The following is a 19,901-nucleotide window of genomic DNA, read 5'->3' on the forward strand; positions in this document are numbered from 1 at the left end:
GTTGAATAGGCCTCCCACAAAAACGGGTTGAATCCACGCCATTTCAACCAAACAATTAAATGTGATCATGTTGAATCAACGTGGATAACTGGTTGGATTTTCAAAAATTGCTTTGAACCTAAATCCAATGTCATGGTCATTTTTTGTTGTCGATTTCACTTTTAATTCACCTTTGTTGACGACTCAACCAAATGTAGGCTAAATCAAAACTAGACGTTGACTGACGTCTGTGCCCAGTGTATGAGTAGTGGTGCACTCGGCTAAATGACCATCACTGCAGCGCTCTAAAAACTTGAAAATAAAATGAACAATAATGTATTTATTCAAATGCAGTCCTATTACATGCCTACATACGTTAGTGCTTATAATAAAAAGCCTGCGCTTTGAATAGGCCTTCATACCGTAATAGTGCTAAGCAAATTTGCTGACTCATTTGTGTCATTTAGGTGAGGCCATGGGACAGTAAGTAACAGCCATATTATGATAGGCACACCTTATCACTTTCGTTTTTGGTTTTATCAAGTGTCTCGAGTTTCGGTTTGTCTGTCAAGCGCCATAAGTTTCGTTCCCCCCCCAGTTTCCCAAATCAGGCGTGCCTGTCAGTTGTGATTCAGCTGAAAGTGCATTTCGTTCGTGGTTTGATTCAAGATGGCAAGACGCATGATGTCCCGCTTGGGCCAGTGGTCTTCTTATGTTTTTGCAGTGGACTTCGATACGAACTCTGACCCAATCTACTTCGCCCTAGCAAGCAAGCAGAGCGAGCGGCCACAAGTGTTCAGAAATGTCCTCGCTGATGAAATGTGCTACTCGCTCCATGTGCAGAGCGATGACAAAATTGAAAGAGCAAAGTTTTATGGAGGACTGAAAAAAAAACTTTCAAAAGAGTTACCTCCGGAATGTACGATTTTGGAAATGTCCATATTTCAGCCCAATGTCAAAGATTCTGTCATCAAAGGATATTTTCTAAAAGACGCATCTAAGTCCTCAGCGACTGAACGAGTATTAGGCGAGTTGCTTCGCAATGATCCAGTCTATGTATGCTCCTACTTGTGCGGGGGAGAGGACAGACAGTGGTCGCAACACCTGTGGTCCAATACAGAAGACGGTTGGGTGGAGGTGTTGGAGAAATACTGCGTGGTACCTGCTGAAAAGCCAGTGCATCATCCTTCAACTCTCAACATTATCAACTATGACGTATTCTATAGTTTTGAGGATGCCTACAAAGTTCTGCAACAGGTTTGAATAGTGACACTTTTATGTTTCAAATCAGTTGACACATGTTGCCGTGTATTTGTGCAGTTGTCATTATGTGTATAGAGCTGGCCGGTTTGTAATCCTAAAACCCTCGAAATTAGTTACATCTGGTTTGCGTAGGATTTTGGGTGGTGATGCACCAATTTGACATTTTTGGCCAATACTGTTATCCGTTATTTTCCTTGTATAAAAAAAGACACCAATAACCGATATTTACAATTTTAGCGGCTTTTTAAGCATTCTAGTACAGTTAAATAGTTAACACACACACATGGACGCAGCAGTCTAAGGCACTGCATCTCAGTGCAAGAGGCGTCACTACAGTCCCTGGTTCGAATCCAGGCTGTATCACATCCGGCCGTGATTGGGAGTCCCATAGGGCGGCACACAATTGGCCCAGCGTCGTCCGGGGTAGGCCGTCATTGTAAATAAAAATGTGTTCTTAACTGACTTGCCTAGTTAAATAAAGGTTACACACACACCACACTGACCAAAAATATATTTTGTTGGCATTTACATATGTCCCCATTACCAGTAAAACATAATCAAAACCTATTTCTTTCACCTACTTGCTGTGCTGCTTTGTTGTTCATTTATTCAGTCTTTTTTTTTCTCAACGAGGATTTTTATGGGATGCCGTTTTGGTCTTTGCTAAGGAACTCTGTTTGGGTCTTTGCGTGTCAAAAATAAAACAATGACCAGGCGTTAACACTATTTGACGTGTCAAATAAGCTTGTTGACCAATCAGGACCTGAATATGACTGCACGTCACATAATAATTTAACGCATAATACATTTTTTACATAGTTATTACACATTGATTACACTACGATTCATCAATACGAATGCTATGATGCTGGTAAAGTTGTCTTGCTCACCTACAGTGCTGTTTCAGTAGCTATAGTTAGCTAGCTAACTATATAGCTAGGTGTCATCTAAAATAACCCTAATTTATAAAACAGTTTGTATTTGAATGATGGGGGTCGGACCCATCTATGTGAAGCTAGCCACAATAAGGATTAGCCACAATAGTGGATTTAACGGTTAGTCTTTTTTTTTTTTAAAGTATGGCATAATTATACTAATTGTATTCAATTGCATCGCTGTCAATGACACTTTTATTTTGAAGGCAAACCCCAAATTCCACTATTGTGCCTAATCTTTATTGTGGCTAGCTTCACAACACATAACCAACTCCGGTCGAGCCTCATTAGCCAGATGACGCTAGCTGGCTGTTCATAACGCTAGCTTTGGGCAACAGGGTTAAGTAGCTGGCTAGCTATTTATTTTCATGAACTGAAGCTCAGTTTCAATAGGCGAACAACAAGTGGCAACCTAGCTAATACTTACTCACAAGGATTCCTAAGAATAATGACTGCAGTTTCTAATGGTCTTTGTTTACAGGCTGGTTGTATTGGTTCTAGCTAGGTACCAAGCTAAAGCTAGCTACCCCAGAAGTTGCTGTTGAGCAAATTATGCTTTATTACCAATGCAGTATTGTAAACACATCGTTCGTGGCCGGTGTTTGCTTGTTTGCACACTTTTTGTACAGCTTTGACAGTGCTACTGTATCTTTTTTGACATGCGAAGACCCAAATGGCGTTCCATAGTATGTATGTCTTGAAGCTAATAGCAGTGACGCTATTACTGTGTAACTTCGGTAGGGTAACATCTGAAAAATTGCACATTTGGTAGTATGTACCGGTGCCGACCAGTTGGACAAAGCCAACATCACCCATGACAGTGAAGGGTTGGGCAGTGAATCCCATTATCTCTGCTTTAATGGATTTTGTATTTTGAGATGTCGCTGAAATTTTCTTACTCTTTCAAATGACTGCTCGACTTGTTGACTGCTTGATCCACACAGCAGACATTGTGGGCTGGGCTATGAATGCTGTGTTGCACGTGTAGCTCAAAATTATACGTGGCGTCATTACGGCATGTACCTACGTTATATAGGTACGCCCGTCAGCTTTGACATCGGTTTTGCACATCTGCATTAACCTAGACATACCGATGGTGGCATTTTTAGCTAATATCGTCCAATTCCGATATGTTCACTGATATATCGTGCATCCCTAGTTTTGGGATAAATGCCGAAAATATGTGCTTTCGTAAATTCTCTCTGGGTATCTACTCCGATTTCAGAGCACTCTCGACTGAGTGTGCCAGAGCGCATAATAACTGATGACTATACGAACGCACAACGAACTGTGTCAGTAAACATCTCCAAAAAAACACCAGAGTGAATTTACAAAAGTAAATTCAGTTTGGCTATGTACCAGTTTCAGAGCAGTCTCTCGTTTGAGTGTGCCAGAGCTCAGAAGAACTGATTAATGAATGAATGCGCAACACCCGTTGAATATGACAGGTGTCAGCAAAGGTTGACAACAAAATAAAATAATTCAGTTGTTGCTAGTGTAACCGGTGTGAAATGGCTAGCTAGTTAGTGGGGTGCGCACTAATAGCGTTTCAATCGGCGACGTTACTCGCACTGAGACCTTGAAGTAGTTGTTTCTCTTGCTCTGCAAGGGCCGTGGTTTTTGTGCAGCAATGGGTAACGGTGCTTCGAGGGTGACTGTTGTCGATGTATGCAGAGGGTCCCTGGTTTGAGCCCGGGTAGAGGTGAGGAGAGAGATTGAAGCAACACTGTTACATTGGTGCCGTGACCCGGATCACTGGTTGCTGCAGAAAAGGAGGTCAAAAGGGGGTTGAGTTACATGCATAACCCTTGTGAAATGGCTAGCTAGTTAGCGGGGTGTGTGCTAATAGCATTTCAATCGGTGACGTCACTCGCTCTGAGACCTTGAAGTAGTTGTTTCCCTAGCTCTGCAAGGCCGCTTCTTTTGTGGAGCGGTGGATAATGGTGCTTCGAGGGTGACTGTTGTCGATGTGTGCAGAGGGTCCCTGGTTCGAGCCCGGGAAGGGGCGAGAAGAGGGACGGAAGCAACACTGTTACACTTATATATCCGTGAACATATCGGATGTCTAGTTTAAAGCCGATGTCAAAAACCGATGTCAAAGCTACTGTGCATACCTATATAACGTAGGTACATGACATAATAACGCCATGTAAAATGTTGCGCTAGACGTGCAACACAGCATTTCTAACCTAGCCCACACAATGTCTGCTGTGTGGATCGAGCAGTCAACAGGTCGAGCAGTCATTTGAAAGAGTAAGACAATTTCAGAGAGACAACTTAAAGGCAAAATCAATCAAAGCGAAGATAGTGGAATTCATTGCCCTTGACAATCAATCATTCTCTGTTGTTGGTGATGTTGGCTTTCGCAGACTGGTCGAGCACCGGTTAACACTACCAAGTCCGCTATTTTTCAGATGTTGCCCTACTGGAGTTACTACTGGAGTTACACAGTAATACCATCACTGCAATTAGCTTCAAGACATACGTACTATGGAACGCCAATTGGGTCTTTGCATGTCAAAAAAGATACAGTAGCACTGTCAAAGCTGTACAAAAACGTCTGCAAACACCGGCCACGAACGATGTGTTTACAATACTGCATTGGTAATAAAGCATAATTTGTTTGACCGCAACTTCTGGGGTAGCTAGCTTTAGCTTGTTACCTAGCTATCACCAATACAACCAGCCTGAAAACAATAACCAGTTGAAACTGTAGTCATTTTCCTTATTCTTAGCAATGTATTTCACTGAAAGAATAAACGTTTTGTTTTCAAAATGATATTTTCCAGATTTGACCATTTTAATGACCTAAGGCTCGTATTTATGTGTGTTTATTATACTATAATTAAGTCTTTGATTTCATATTTGATAGAGCAGTCTGACTGAGCGGTGGTAGGCAGTAGCAGGCTGGTAAGCATTCATTCAAACAGCACTTTCCTGCCTTTGCCAGCAGCTCTTTGCTGTGCTTCAAGCATTGCGCTGTTTATGACTTCAAGCCTATCAACTCCTGAGATTAGGCTGGCAATACTATAGTGCCTATAAGAACATCCAATAGTCAAAGGTATATGAAATACAAATGATGTAGAGAGTAATAGTCCTATAATTCCTATAATAACTACAACCGAAAACGTCTTAACTGGGAATATTGAAGACTCATGTTAAAAGGAACCACCAGCTTTCATATGTTCTCATGTTCTGAGCAAGGAACTTAAACGTTAGCTTTTTTACATGGCACGTATTGCAGTTTTACTTTCTTCTCCAACACTGTGTTTTTACATTATTTAAACCAAATTGACCATGTTCATTATTTATTTGCGACTAAATTGATTTTATTTATGTTTTATATTAAGTTAAAATAAAAGTGTTCATTCAGTATTGTTGTAATTGTAATTATTACAAATATATGTATAAAAATCGGCCGATTAATCGGTATCGGCTTTTTTCTTGTGTGGTACTCCAATAATCGGTATCAGTATCGGCATTGAAAAATCATAATCGGTCGACCTCTAATAGAAATCCTGGTTGAGAAGGAAACGACTAAAATGAACAATGAAACAGCACAGCAAGTAAGTGAAAGAAATAGGTTTTGATTATGTTTTACTGGTAATGGGGACATACGTAAATGCCAACAAAATAACTTTTTGATCAGTGTGTGTGTGTGTAACCTTTATTTAACTAAGTAAGTCAGTTAAGAACAAATTCTTATTTACAATGACGGCCCGGACGACGCTGGGCCAATTGTGCTGATACAGCCTGGATTCGAACCAGGGACTAGTGACGTCTCTTGCACTGAGATGCAGTGCCTTAAACTGCTGCATCCATGTGTGCATGTTAACTATTTAACTGTACACGAATGCTAAAAAGGCAGCATGTTAAAGCAATGTTAAATATCAGATATCAGTATTGGCCAAAAGTTTAATGCCGGTGCATCACTAGTTACACTAGCAGCACAGTTACAGTCACTACCACGCTACTATGAAAACAGTCTTAACCAGCTCTGCTAGTTTGAGTAAAATAGTCAGAGTGAGTAAAATAGTCAGAGTGAGGTTTTCTCTCATTTGTGTCTGGAAGTAACTTGCAAGCTAGCCAACTTTAGCCAGTTAGCTTTGGTGCTTGACTGCTGTTGTGAGGTCAGAACGCTCGGATCAACCCTACTCCTCGACCAGAGTCCAGTGTGTACTCTGAAGGCTCCAAGAGAGAAATGCTCTGAATTTATGAACTGACAATCTGACAACGCTCTGAATTTACAGACAGGGCCAGCACTGGACGTTCTGCCACACTAGGCGAGACAAAAAAACTGCAGCCCCCCCTCCTATCCCAGCTAAACTGTGTTCAGCAAGGGGTCGGCAATAGGTTTTGCTTTGGCCCAATTATCTTCTCAGCTGAAAGTCTCGGGAACTGAACATAATAGCGGCCCAATTCATAGGCTCATGCTGCAAATTAAACAACATTTTTAACACATCTGGTTAATAGGTTATGTAACCAGTTAAATGTCAATGACATAGCCTAATATAGATTACGTTGATGAAATCACCAATGACTCTATTAAATTCATTTTTTATATTTCTTTGTGTGTTGATTAGGGAAAAAACAGCTTGCAATCAAGAGAAAATGCTGCGCTGAAAAAGTCTCAAAAAAAGGTGGATAGTGAAAATGGGGAAGAATGGACAGAGAAATAGGCATTCTTACCATATTTTTCCCATGTCAAACCAGAGTGTCTTGTTTGCAATGCTGTTTTTCAAATAATGAATTCTTAGACATCCTTATGAATCTAAGCATGGCACTTTCAAAAGTTACCTTTCCACCCAGACAGAGGCTCTATCGATGCAGAAAAATGTAAGCTTCCACTGCTGGCTACTTGTCTATTGCATAACCCAGCAACAGAAGTGCTTCCCTAAAAGCTTCCTGGGTTTAAGCAAACATCTTCTCTTTTCAGAAAGCGAAAAGCTCAATTAATAGGGACAGAATAGCAAAGTCATTTAAAAAAAAAAATCTCCTCGAATATTATAAGCTGCAGCTAAGCCTCAGAATGTCATAGAGAGTAATCAATATATCCCTTTTTTACATCGGAGTCATGTCCTTCGCGGGCATTTTAAAACTAGTTTCTACCATAAGGCATCGAGTTAAACATTGTTTTATAACGCTTTATTTAATCTGGATACTTTTTATGTATTTATTTCAAAATATAAAGCAAACAATAGATATCCTTTTTGCTCTTTTCCTTAACAAAGTGTATGGGATACCCTCACTCAATTCGAGCCCTGGTTTTTAAGGATTGCATGTGACGGTATTGGAGGATTTGGCTATACCAACACCTATGGATACCATAACTGTGTCTGTTAAAAAGGTAGGCCCACCACATATTTTTTTTAATAGAAAGATATAGGCTCCAATTATCTATGTAATTCTATGATTAGCCTGGTAGAAAATGTTGGTGCGCGCGTCCACATATAGGAGGTCCCTTACCGGGGCCGAAGGGAATTTTACTTTAACATCTGCAGTGGAGCGTTACAATGTTGCAATCACTATGCAGCCAGCTGCCTGTAGTAGGAAACAGAGTTTCTTACTAATAATATGCCACCTGTTATCTATCACACATGGTACCATCCCACAATTGTTACAATTACAATACAAAGAACACTTTCATTGGAGCAGTGTTAAATAAGGCCTGTGTTATTGGCCCAGGCTTAACTCATTTAGTTTATTTACATCTCGAATTTGATTGTCCGACATTAGTTTCAGCATTTCTTTATTTCGTGGCCCGCCTAGAGTGGCCTTTTTTCTATGCAATGGTGCTGCATTGGGGTCAGCAATGTTTTCTCTCTGTTTATTCATGTATTAAATTCTACATTTAGTAATTGCCTAGTTAAATAAAGGTTCCATTTTTGTGATGTGACGTGAAGCTTCAGCTAGACATTTGTAGTTCTGTATGATAGCCACATTAGCAGCTAATTAGCATTTCATGATTGGGTGGTAAATACAGGCGAATTAATTGATAAAAGTCACCTTGTCTGAGGCTTCCAGAGTGGCGCAGCGGTCTAAGGCACTGCACCGCATTATTGCTGTGTCACTACAGCCTGGAATCGAACCAAGGCAGTGTCACAACCAGCCATGACTGGGAGTCCCATAGGGCGGCGCACAATTGGCCCAGTGCCGTCCGGGTTAGGGGAGGGTTTGGCCGGGGGGCTTTACCTGGCTCATTGTGCTCTATCAACTTCTTGTGGCGGGCCCGGGAGCCTGCAGGCTGACATCGGTTGTTAGTTAAACGGTGTATCCTCCGACACATTGGTGCGGCAAGGCTTCCAGGTTAAGCGAGCGGGTGTTAAGGAGCGTGGCTTGGCGGGTCATGTTTCGGAGGAGGCATGACTCGACCTTCTCCTCTCGGCAGCCTGTTGTGGAGTTCCAGCGACGAGACAAGATCATAATCACAAAAAAGGGGGTAAAAATGTCACCTTGTCCGAGAGGTATTTACACGGTTATCAAAATGTCACCTTGTCCGAGAGGGATTTACACGGTTATCAAAATGTCACCTTGTCCGAGAGGGATTTACACGGTTATCAAAATGTCGCGCCAGGGTAAACCTACACGAAACACAGAGCTTATTTGAGGTGTTTCTAAAATCCACAATGGATAAAATGAATGGTGGAAAAACTATTGAAACCATTTCCGTGTTTGAGTATGGATATTATGACTCATACTGTGGTAAACTATATAAGCCTGTGTAATACTGGGTGCAGTCAGGGACAAAATAAAAACCTAGCAATGTCACACTCCAATGGTGGAGAAAGGAATAACATGATATTCACACAGGCCAACTACAACCTTATCTCATCTCCATCTACTTTGCTCCTCATCTGTAGTGTGTTGACATCATCCCGGAGTCCAAGGCAGTGCTGGAGCTTGTGGACCAGCGACTCGAGTCTAAGGAGAAAACGGACTTTCCTGTTATTGTCATAGAGGGATTGGATGCTACAGGTTAACACCATCACTACTTCACTATTGTCCTTGCCAATACAATGTAGCCGATTGTATACGGCCAGGAGTTTTCCTTTCCTTTCGATCAGGAAAAACTCAGGTCATACAAAACTGAATGCTCTTTCAGTCAGTTACAATGCTTTTTTTCCCTTCTCTAATTTCTCTCTATTCCCACTACTGCTCAGGCAAAACCACTCTGACTGAGTCCCTGACGGAGGCACTGGGGGCCACTCTCCTTAAGTCCCCTCCGCAGTGTCTGTCCCCATGGAGGGCCCGCTTCGACACTGAGCCCCCCCTCATCCGCAGGGCCTTCTACGCCCTTGGGAATTACCTGACAGCAGGACAGATAGGCCAGGAGGCCAGACAAGCACCTGTCATTGTAGACAGGTAAGGGCAGGATGAAATAGCTTTGGTGTTGTAGCAAGTTTGATGAGTTGGGATATGTCATCCCTTCTGAATGTATGGCTGTTTCTGAAATCTGTTTTGCCTACTTCTTACTAAAACTACACACCGTGTACTAACCCTCAGTGGCTGTCGGTGCCGTTTAAGATGAGGGAGGACAATCTTCTTTTTTTTAGGAGCATGAACTTGTTTTTATTACAGCATATTGGATGATTCATATTCCATTCACCCAGCTCACTGTAACATCCATAGGTTTAGGCTGCTACATGATACTCAACTTCTCCCTATACCAATCATGAGGGGACTGCAACCTAGCCTACGAATGAAAGTTCATAATTGTTCTTTTTTCATTTTTATGAGCGTTTACAGTATGCTTACACCAGAGATCTGTATATAATGATGAGATGCACGTCTCCGCCCTAACAATGGGAGTCGGTGTTCCAAAGACGGGAAGGCAGGCGACAAGCTTAGGTCCAAAATAAATATCCCATACTATAAAACGTTCTATTTTCACATACCCAATCAGCCTACTGTTTAGAAAGCAAGTAGGGGTATTCGGACACGGCCATTGTATGGTGAAAATGTATATGTGTAACTGCCTTAGTAGGCTATGCCACTTTAATGTCATAAAAGTGGAAAAGCACAGCAAAGGTTCCAATTTTCAACATAGCTGTGAATGAACCACCAAACAACACCAGTAGGCCAGACATAGTCTCTGGTCTTTGAGGCTCACAACAACCCACTATCCCCCTATACTCTCCATTCCTCCCAGGTACTGGCACAGCACAGCAGCCTACGCCATTGCCACGGCGGTGGGTGGTAAGCTGGGTAACCTTCCCCAGGCTGGCAGTGAGGTGTATGGCTGGCCAGGGGACCTCCTGAGGCCCAGCCTGGTGCTGATGCTCAGCCTCAGCTCACAGGAGAGGATGAGGAGACTACAGGTCAGAGGTCAGGACAAGACCATGGAGGAGGAGGAGCTGGAGGCCAATCACCTGTTCAGACAGAAGTAAGATTTCTTGTGCAGAGCCTGTGGTCTATAGTGGGAACACACCTGTCTCAAGCGCACATGTCGACCGCAGAGGCCGAGGTTTGATCTCTGTGTCCAACCTTCCTACAGTGTCTCCCCTTCATCTATCCCCCCTCTACTTTGACCAAAAAAGTAAGATGACTGAAATTCAGACGAAACTATACTTCAAGTTTACCACTGTATTAGAATGTGATACAGCTCACAATACTGAAGTGAGTAGATATATAGTAGTACATATTACATGTTCTACTCCAACATATTGACAGCACCTACTGTTTCGGTGTATGTATAAAGACGTGGTGAACGCACACACTTTGCAGCGGTTTATTAACAGACCTTACACACTGCTGAATTGAAGTGGTCAGATGAGCATCACTAACTGTGATCTGCACGCGCACAGACACACACACACACACACACACACAGTCTTGTTTAACCAACCTTGGGGGCACATACAATTGATTCCCATTGAAAATCCTACTTTCCTGAACCTAACTTCTAATTCTAACCATAAACCCCCTAGAATGAACCATTTTCCTTGTGGGGACTGACAAAATGTCCCCAGTTGGTTAAATTTTGGTTTGTTTACTATTCTGGTTCCCACAAGTTTAGTTAAACATGTCCACACCCTATACACACACACACACACACAGACACACACACACACACACACACACACACACACACACACACACACACACACACACACACACACACACACACACACACACACACACACACACACACACACACACACTACTGTACCTAATTGAGTGGACATCAGGTCCTACTCCGTCTTAGTCTGACCCATCAAACACTTAACAATCAGTTCCCATCCCGAGGGGAACCATCTGATGACGAAAGAACAAGTGATTTGTTGCTGAGTTGGTCTGCTCCATTACGCACTGCTAGTAGTCAGACTGGTCGATGGCAACTTTCATTCATTCTACCCGCTGACATCCTGGGCTTTGTCCTAAATGGCACCCTATTCCCTACATGGTGCACTACCGTTCACCTGGGCCCATTGGGCTCTGGTCAAAAGTAGTGCCCCATATAGGGAATAGGGTGCCATTTGGGATGAATGCTTTTCACATGGGCTCACCAGATATTCAACGAGCAGTCATTATCCTCAAGGAAGACAGCTGTTGATCACTGTTGACAGTCTGGACTCTGGCTCTCAGTCCATCACCTGTCCAAACCTCTGGCATGATGATTGTGTGCTGTCAGTTGTTGTTTTTTAATCTTCTAGACCATTGTTCTTACTATTGCTCAATGTCCACTATGGCCGTATGTTTTGGTACTTATTATGTGAAATATATTACGGTATATGGATGAACCAGGCAAAGGCATAGCAATTTGCAGTCTAAAATTGACATACAACTATCAAAAACCATTGTGATCATTATTTTATAGCTTTACTCATCCTTATGGCCCTTAGCATTTTCCTGGTTAGTTCATGTGATCAGGAAAAGCAATTAATTTGGTATACCATCTCAAAGGTACTGCTGACCCAGATTTGAAGTGCTTTGTTAATTTGTGGGACATAATTACTTATTCTCTTTGTCTGCAGAGTGGAGGAGGCTTACCAGCGGATTGAGGGCCCGGCCTGCGTCACTGTGGATGCCAGTCCTTCTCCAGACCAAGTGCTCCAACAAGTGCTACTTTTAATTAGGGAAAAATGCCACTTGTAAACAGCTCCTCTCCTCCTCTCCCAGTCTTGCCCCAGATGGCTAATATTCTGTTGTGGTCCACTAGGTGGTAGTAGAGTGCCATTGATTTGACAGAGGCAGGGCTAGTGAGAAGAGGGCAGGGTGTAGTAGAGGATCTGGACTGTGGATAAGCCTCATATGGCAAAGGGCCAGTACTACACACTCACACACACACACAATCATGCATGCACACAGTAGCACACAGTCTCTCTCCTTCACACACACACACATACACAGATAGAACCAAGACCCCGACCAGTGCATGTCACAACATGTCCTATTCTGTATGACTGCCATCAGTGAGATGAGGAGAAACGTTATTATGAATGCCATTGTGTTCTGTCAGTAGTGATACTTAGGGATATGCAGCCAGACAGCCCACGGTGACAACCATTTTTATTAGGCCTGAGATTCAGGAAATGAAAGGGAGGGTTTGTATAGTCATCAGTCACATCTATTTCATTGAAACGTATGGGCCAGCAGCTAACTCTACATTTTCCTTTTGAAGTAGCTATATGGACCCAGGGATTAAAACGCACACACAGAGCAATATGATACATTTCACATTACAATAACACTGCTCATTTGTTTGAGTACTATTTCAAATTAAAGGAAACATATTGAATATACCAGGCGTCTGGCTCTGAGCTGTTCTTGTCCGAGTGTCTTATATAAGGAGTATTATACAGTGCAATGTCAGTGTTTTCTTTATTCACAGGTACTCTGATGCTTTGAAGCAGGTCGTTGTCAACTACAGTGGAAGTGAGTGAGCTGGGCATTTGAAAAGCACACCTCACCTCTGTGACAGATGCCATGTATTGCGCCACTGAGAATGACTGCATATGAGGCAGTGAAAGCAGTGTACATTATGTGCTTATGAAAATGCAAACTGTGCACTCATGCACATACACACACGTGCACACACACACACACACAATGTACACAAAAACATATGCACACAAACACTCTTTCTCTCCTCTCCCTCTTCGCTCTCTGTATCTCTCCCTTCCCTCTATCACCAATGCACACACACACACCCACACTTGAACATATACAGTAACTCATTTATGTTGTAGGAAGCTGTATTTGGTCAGTGATGGGAAGATTAATTAGAGGTTTTAGTTCATATGATCTTGGCAAGACTGTGGGCCGGATCTCTTTTACAGTGATGCATCAGCAGAGGCAACCTCTTCTTCCAATTACCGCGCTCAGTGTTTTCAATGGCCGGAGAGATGCTATCATTTTGAATACTAACATCCAAAATTATTTTTGTAACATATATTCCTGGGAATTATATTATGTTTGTTGAAATTATTCAGGTAGGGCAAGTCTGTGCAGTATAGTCCAAAACAATTGGTGTTACAAGGAGTGAAAATTGCGTTGCTTTGGGTTAAAAAAAACCTGAGGTGCTGAAATGTATCAGCCTCCAGACATTTTATACGTTACCAGGGCGTTAGTCCGGGGCCGTTTCCAATTGTTTACTGCAAGTCTGACTAAAAATGTATTGGATTTCAGCAGTTACTCAGAGAAAAAGCTCTGCTCATGTTTATAGATATTCCTTTCAAATCTAAAATGTAAAACTGAGTAGCACAGCTTCTGTCTCAAGAGTACACTAAAGTTCTGCGGTGAGAGAGCAGAACGACTAGAGCCAGAAGTGCCACAGGCCAATCGACTTTGGCGTCGTGTGTCATAGGCTCAAGGCAGAACTGTATAGTTATGTGGTAGTAGCATGATGTCTAACACATTTCGTAGATGTTGTTCATTTCTCGTCATTCTTGGCTGCAGAACACTCAAGAGTGATGTTACTGAATGTTCTACCCCAAGGCTTAATGTAGTCCTGAGCAATGTACGTTACATCCAAACAAGATGGCGCTATCACACAAAGATCCAACTTTTGTTTTCGGGAGAAAAAAAAAGTGAATAACTAAATTCAAGGGAACATTTCAGTCCATAAACGTACACTTTCGGAAATATAGGTTTAGTTTTGTTCTACACTGTAAGGTCCTTCTTTTTTACTTTTAGTTAAAGGTACATAATTGTACCCCAGTTATAGGTACATAATTATACCCCAGTTCATACCTCAGATAGTACCTTTCTCCACAGGTACAAAAGCATCATTTTTGCTTTTATATAGTACCACCACAGTAACAAAGCCATTTGTTCCTTGTAAGTGGCAAACATTTACCGTGGACCACTTAAACTGGTACAACACTGCTTACCCCTCCCGTTTCCAGGAATTTCCCAACTAGGATTTTGCAACCCTTACTGCTTAGGCTTGCAAGACAACCCTAACAACCCTAACCCTAACCAGGTCTGTGCTGCCAATGACTGGAACGAAATGCAAAAATCACTGAAGTTGCAGACTTATATCTCCCCGACTAACTTCAAGCATCAGAGCAGTTTACCGATCGCTGCAGCTGTACACAGCCCATCTGTAAATAGCCCATCCAACCAACTACCTACCTCATCCCCATATTTGTTTTTCTGCTCTTTTGCATACCAGTATTTCTACTTGCACATCCTCATCTGCACATCTATCACTCCAGTGGTAATTGCTAAATTGTAATTACTTCGCCACTATGGCCTATTTTATTGCCTTACCTCCTTACTTCATTTGCACACACTGTATATAGATTTTTCTATTGTGTTATTGACTGTACGTTTGTTTATTCCATGTGTAACTCTGTGCTGTTGTTTGTGTCGCACTGCTATGCTTTATCTTGACCAGGTCGCAGTTGTAAATGAGCACTTGTTCTCAACTGGCCTACCTGGTTAAATAAAGATGGGAGAAAAAAAACCTAACTGCAAGTCACATTATGCTGGCTTGCTAAGTGATTTGTAATTCCTATTGGAATACAGCCAGAGTTAGCATATCCAACAGTCTGAATGTTATTCAACCGCAACCTGCATTCATAATGACTGTCAGGGCTAGAAACATTGTGTGGAGACTACCTAAGCCATTTAAAGTGGAACAACCATTTCCATAATGGGTACAAAAAAAATCTAACTAACCAATTGGATTTGTTTAGAAAAACGTATGTTATTTATCTTTGTGTAGTATAAGATAAATCAATCAATCAATGTAGGTGTCACACCCTGACCTTAGTATTCTTTGTTTTCCTTGTTATTTTGGTTAGGTCAGGGTGTGACATGGGTGATGTATGTGTTTTTGTCTTATCTAGGGGTTTTGTATGTTTATGGGGCTGGCCCCTTTCTAGGTTAACTGTATGTCTACAGTTGCCTAGATTGGTTCTCAATTAGAGGCAGCTGTCTCTCGTTGTCTCTGATTGGGAACCATATTTAGGCAGCCATATTCTGTGGGTACTTGGTGGGTGATTATCTATGTCTATGTTAGTTGCGTGTGTCAGCACAGTTCTTATAGCTTCACGGTCGTTTTATTGTTTTGTATTCAGTGTTCAGTGCTTTCTTTAATTAAAATATCATCATGAACACATACCGCGCTGCATTTTGGTCCGCTTCTTACGACGATCGTGACAGTAGGTCTACATGCAAGAAACACATATATTAACAACTCAACAAAAAAAAATCTACCTGTTAGAGGATACTGGGAAATATGATGATGATAATAATTATGGTACAAATTTGGCTTTTTTAGGGTACCGCCCCAGTGATGAAGCCATTCGTTTTAGGTGACAAATATGAATAATTGTTGAAATTAAGGATATTGAGGATACACTAAATGCATTGGTACCCTGGGAAACAGAAATATACCTTCACATTGTACCCCTTTTCTTGAGAGTGAGAGTGTGATGATTGTACCTACGGACGTGGATGTCGATTAAGGCAGGCCCCCCTGCACCTCTCTGACTCAGACGGGTTAAATGCGCAAGACTCATATCAGTTGAACGCATTCAGTTGGACAACTGACTAGGTGTCCACCTTCCCTTTCCTTTCCCTTACAGTATACATTCAAAATATGGAGTGCAAAAATGTAGGATCATTCTCTTTCATTCATTCTCTTTATCCACACATGTACCCTAAAAGATCGTGCCATGTGAGAGTATTACGTTGTACCTCTGAGTGTACTTTGTGCATTGTGATTATATTGTACCCCAGGGGACGACACCGTACCCTTACTTCCAAGAGTGTAGCACACTGAAGGTTCAGGGGGAAAAAGGCAACCCCAGTGCCCTGCTGGATAAAGGAAGGAGTGGTCTGTCTGAGAAGAACAGGTATAATCCAGCAATGGGGACCCTTTCCACTACACTACTCCCGTCAACATCTCATCAGCACAACAGAGACCCAGCCGTATGAAAAAAACTCCATTCAAATAACGAAAGATCCAGGCGGGACGCAGCAGCAACCCCGGTCCGGTTCTAAGTTATAGATCTAATGAAAGCTGTCCCTCGGGACATGAATAATGAGCGTGGAGAGGAGGGATGGGGACCGTGATGTGAGGGGAGTGGGGAGGGCATGGGGGATGGTAGTAGGGGAGGGAGAGGGGGGAGTCTGGTGCCCTGGCATGGACCCTTCCACCGGGCTTGGCTGCCAGATATAGCAGTATGGGGACTGACTCATTTGGTGGTGGTGGTGGGGCCGAGTTGGCCCCGTGCAGACAGGCAGGGATGGGTTCTGTCTGTCTGGGTAAGGGGAGGCTGGGACAAGGAGGGGGAGATTCCTTGGGCCCCATCATGGCCCTTCAGTGGCTGCACAATCCTTCAGCCCTCCTCAGAATCCTCTAGCTGGCAGGTAGGCCCTGCCTCCCCCTTCCTCCTCTGCTCTGCCCTCTAGACACAGTGGGAGGGTGGCAGCAGCCCCCACTGGCCCAGCACCATCATCATCTCGGTGGAGGATTAGTGGGGGAGAAACTTTCAGTTTTCGATCTGGAGAAGACAACAGTGAGGAACGGGTTTAATTTGATCAAGGGACAGTGTTTTGACATTGATGTATACAGGGGATAGAAGGATTAAAATAAGTGCGTCTTGATATTGTACGGTAAATGACAGAATTATCTTGATTTTCTAGATTCTGGTCATACTTTAGATTCATAGACTCTTTATGACATTGTACTAACACTGTAGATAGTCAATATTTAGGGTAATATTCAGTGAACGGTCCTTTTCAAATCAAATCCAATTGTATTTGTCACATGCACCGAATACAACAGGTGTAGGTAGACCTTACAGTGAAATGCTTACTTACAAGCCCTTAACCAACAATACAGTTTTAAGAAAAATAAGTGTTAGGAAAGTATTTACTAAAATTAACAGAAATAAAATAATTACAAAATAAAATAGAAAAGAAGAAAATAGAAAAATGACATAACTAAAGAGCAACAATAAAATAACTGTAGCGAGGCTACAGTATATACAGAGTCAATGTGGCTAGTTAAGGCACAGGCTAGTTAAGGTAATTGAGGTAATATGTACATATAGGTAGAGAGAGGTAAAGTGACTATGCATAGATAATAAACAGAGAGTAGCAGCAGCATAAAAATGTTTGTGCATGGGGGGAGGGGGGGGGGTAGTTATTTGATTAGCTGTTCAGGATTCTTACGGCTTGGGCGTAGAAACTGTGAAGAAGCCTTTTGGACCTAGACTTGGCGCTCCGTTACTGCTTGCCTTGCGGTTGCAGAGAGAACAGTCTATGACTTGGGTGGTTGGAGTCTTTGGCAATTTTTGGGGCCTTCCTCTGACACCGCCTGGTATAGAGTTCCTGGATGGCAGGAGGCTTGACCACAGTGATGTACTGGGCCGTACGCACTACCCTCTGTAGTGCCTTGAGGTTGGAGGCTGAGCAGTTGCCATACAATGCAGTGATGCAACCAGTCAGGACGTTCTCAATGTTGCAGCTGTAGCACGTTTTGAGGATCTGAGGACCCATGCCAAATCTTTACAGTCTACTAAGGGGGAATATTCAGTGAACTGTCCTTTTTTAGGGTAATATTCAGTGGACTTTACAATACAGACTCTTTATGACACTGTAGATAGTTTTTAGGGACATATTCTGTGAAGAGTAGGCCATTAAGTAGGCCACTAAACATGCATTGTAAATGTTTATCAGCACAGCATTATGACAGCATTTTCTAAACTGCAGAGGGGGTTCTTGCTATTATTTTGTAGGTTTCCTATACCATTATCTTCTGTAGAATGCATTTATTAAACCCCTCTTCATCAACATTTGAATACCTTTCAATTTAAAAAGCTAATTTGATATTTCTGAATGCATAATTCATCACTTTACTTAAAGCTCTGTGTACATATCATTTCTCAGGTAGAGGGTTGGTGCATATGATAAATACCAATCTCATTTCCAGACGTAGTCTAGTCTAGCTTTGATATTTCGGGGGGGATGGATGATGCGGGGTGATGGAATGAAACCTCCCCGGTTGGCTTCCCTGGCGGCTGTCAGAGAGGCTACACTAGGCATTGTTAAATATTTAAACACGCTGTGAGATCTCATTAAAAGCGGCACAACGGCCCACGTTAAGGCCGACACACACAGCGTTCCCTCACACACACACACATATACATGCATCCTAGTGCCTAGTTCAATAAAGGTTCAATAAAAATATATAAAATAAATATAGACATGCACACACGGCTCACACACATACACACACACACACACAAACGCTTGCACACGGATAGACAGGAAGACATAAACACACAAACACACAGACATAGACACACACACACACACACACACAAACACACACTGAAACCCAGTCATAACTCAGTGGAGTGTGACAAAACACTTATTGCCTATTGCCGTCTCTTGCTCGTGATAAATCCTCATTTCCTGTCAAATAAGGCCGTCTTCAACTGTTCGTCATCATATCTGCGAGATGATTGAGCTTCAGCGGAGCTCTGACAGTGGCAGACAATGAGAAAAACACAAGCCCAAAACATGACAGGCCGACTAGACTAATATTTCCATAACACCGACACAAGAACAAGACGGTAGAACAAACTTTGGCTCTCTGGAGTCTTCTCCGTCTTCTCTCACTCTCTCTACAAAATCTGGGCAATTAATTCCGTGTATAGTTAGGGACTCCCTATTTTTATTCCGGGCTGCCCTCTCAAATAAATTGATTTCCTGTGGCGAGCTTAGAATGTTCCTTGTGTGCTGTGGACTTTTTTTTCTTCTCCTTTCCACACATGCTGCCTGTCCCTGAGGGATAAATCAAAGACAACGCTGCTGACTTCTTTCCTCCGCAGCTGTGTGTGTGTGTGTGTGTCTCGATTTATACTTGGAGATGGTTTATTTTTGTTTCAGTGCCATTAATGCTTAGGCAACTTCATCAGTGTCACCCGTCACCAGGAAGCAGAGGAGCTCGCTACTTGTTTGGATAGTGTTCATCCTTTTCATTCTCTTTTCATTCTCTCTCTCTCTCTCTCTCTCTCTCTCTCTCTCTCTGTGTGTGTGTCTGTGAGACAAGCCACGCTGTTTTGAGTTTCGTGCTCCCTGTCACAGAACTGATGGCGAGGTCAAAACAAACGAAGCTCTCAGATAGCGAAAATATTTAAACATCCATAGCTACACAAATAAAAGTTGAGCAACTTCATCCCATATTCGTGTAACAGTGTCAGGGGAGAGACTCGTCTTTGATGAACACTACCAAAGAGAGACGCTGATACTACCACAGTG

The 19,901-nt window shown here is 42.5% G+C and overlaps 1 protein-coding gene across 1 annotated transcript; it reads left to right on the plus strand.

The window, feature by feature from the left end:
• Positions 1-536: 536 nt before the first annotated feature.
• cmpk2 (cytidine monophosphate (UMP-CMP) kinase 2, mitochondrial) lies at positions 537-12,924 on the plus strand. Its single transcript, XM_024429802.2, has 5 exons — positions 537-1,236; positions 9,038-9,152; positions 9,338-9,539; positions 10,327-10,560; positions 12,152-12,924. The coding sequence occupies exons 1-5, from the start codon at positions 649-651 to the stop codon at positions 12,270-12,272; spliced, it is 1,260 nt and encodes a 419-aa protein (XP_024285570.1). The 5' UTR covers positions 537-648; the 3' UTR covers positions 12,273-12,924.
• Positions 12,925-19,901: the final 6,977 nt, after the last annotated feature.

The sequence above is a fragment of the Oncorhynchus tshawytscha genome, linkage group LG08 (assembly GCF_018296145.1).
Source record: "Oncorhynchus tshawytscha isolate Ot180627B linkage group LG08, Otsh_v2.0, whole genome shotgun sequence".
NCBI lineage: Eukaryota > Metazoa > Chordata > Actinopteri > Salmoniformes > Salmonidae > Oncorhynchus > Oncorhynchus tshawytscha.